This window comes from Trachemys scripta, chromosome 2 (genome assembly GCF_013100865.1).
Source record: "Trachemys scripta elegans isolate TJP31775 chromosome 2, CAS_Tse_1.0, whole genome shotgun sequence".
NCBI classification, from domain to species: Eukaryota; Metazoa; Chordata; order Testudines; family Emydidae; genus Trachemys; species Trachemys scripta.
The window spans coordinates 8,452,544-8,454,007 of record NC_048299.1 but is presented as its reverse complement, the minus strand read 5'-3'; the positions used below and the strand labels follow the sequence as shown (position 1 = coordinate 8,454,007).

General features: G+C 70.9%; 1 protein-coding gene across 1 annotated transcript; it reads right to left on the bottom strand.

Moving 5' to 3' along the window:
• Positions 1-242: 242 nt before the first annotated feature.
• On the bottom strand, positions 243-1,388 carry LOC117871511 (anion exchange protein 2-like; the record flags this gene model as incomplete). The annotated part of the gene is given in 2 exon segments (XM_034759349.1): positions 243-834; positions 1,215-1,388. Coding segments are annotated over 2 exon segments (255 nt in total), but the record flags the coding sequence as incomplete, so codon positions are not given.
• Positions 1,389-1,464: the final 76 nt, after the last annotated feature.

Genomic DNA, 1,464 nt, shown 5'->3' with positions numbered 1-1,464 from the left:
CCCAGCCCCCGGGGGGGGGGGGGGGGGGGGGGGCACTGGGCTGCTTCCTGTCCAACCACAGCCATGCCCAGCCCCGGGACGGTTAAATCGTGCAGGGGCGACATGGACTTGGGCAGGGTTTGCTGCACAAACCGACCGGAGCAGCAGCTGCTGGCACCAGCCCGGCTCGCTCCAGGCCCGTTGTGTGAGCCGCCCGCCCAGCCATTATACCCCCTGCAGCCCCCCAAGCCAGGCCCCCCACGTTCTTTAGAAAGCTGTTTATTGACAGTTAAATTATTCTCTTAAATAAAACCCCATGGAATTTAGTAAACACCTGATTGTCTGGGTGGGGCCCGGGGCTGGTGGGGCAGGGCTGGAGCAGGGAGGTCTGTTCGTGCAGCCCCCCCACCCCGCCGGGGGCACACAGGATGTGGCGGGAGCAGGTTCCAGCATACGATACAGTTCGGACGGCAGTTGCTGGGGGCAGGCGGCACGGCCCAGTTGCTCCCGCGCCAGCCCCTGGGCCCCACTCCCTTCCCAGGGCGGGTAGCAGGCCCCCCGCAGGGCAGGGCGCTGCAGCCCGGGCCGTGGGGTGAGACGCGAGCGTCTCATGGCTACCGTGGCACAGGCACTGGGGGAGTGCTGGGCACAGTCCAAGCGGCCACGGTGCTGGAGATGGCGCAGGTCCCGGCGATGCCGCTGCAGCTCCTGGCGCAGCAGCCGGGGGCCTGCCTGTGCCCCGCAGCCCTGCACAGGGTCACTCGCTGGCACCCCTCACACGGGCATCGGCATCTCGTTGTACTCGTCCACCCCTTCCCGCTCGTCGAAGATCGGCTCCGCCTCCTCCGCGTCCAGCTGGGGAGAGACGTGCAAACGCGGCGGGTGGGCGGGGAGCCGGGGAAGAGGCAGCCCCGGCGCTGCCAGGAGACCCCACCGCCTCTGAGCCCTGGGCCAGCGCTGCCAGGAGACCCACCGCCTCTGAGCCCTGGGCCAGTGCTGCTGCGGCTGTCCCACACGCCAGTGCCCGGGCAGCATCTCCCCAGCCCCTCCCGCGGCCCCAGGGCAGGCAGGCCCCGCACCGGGCCAGCTCAGGCACGGCCCCGCCAGCTGCCCCAGGGGCTGGGGATGTGGCTGGGCTCACGGCCCCTGGGCGGCCCCCGCACCCCCACCCCGGCCCAGCGGAGGCTGAGGGCGTCCTGTGGCCTGGTCCCCTCCCCCCCCCCCCTGGGACTTACACACTTCAGCTCGCGGGCGGTGAAGATGCGGGTGAGCAGGCACATGCGGAGCGGCACGGTGAGGATGAGGATGAAGGGGAAGGCCAGGGAGGCGGCGGTGGACATGACGGCCCAGAGCACGGCCAGGCACGCCAGCTGCAGGCCCGTGAAGAGGTGCATCCGCAGGCTACGCACCTGCCGGGGAGCCACACAGGTTAACGCCCCGGCCCGGTTCCGAGAGCGACTTTCCCTGTCCCCCCCCCCCCCCCCC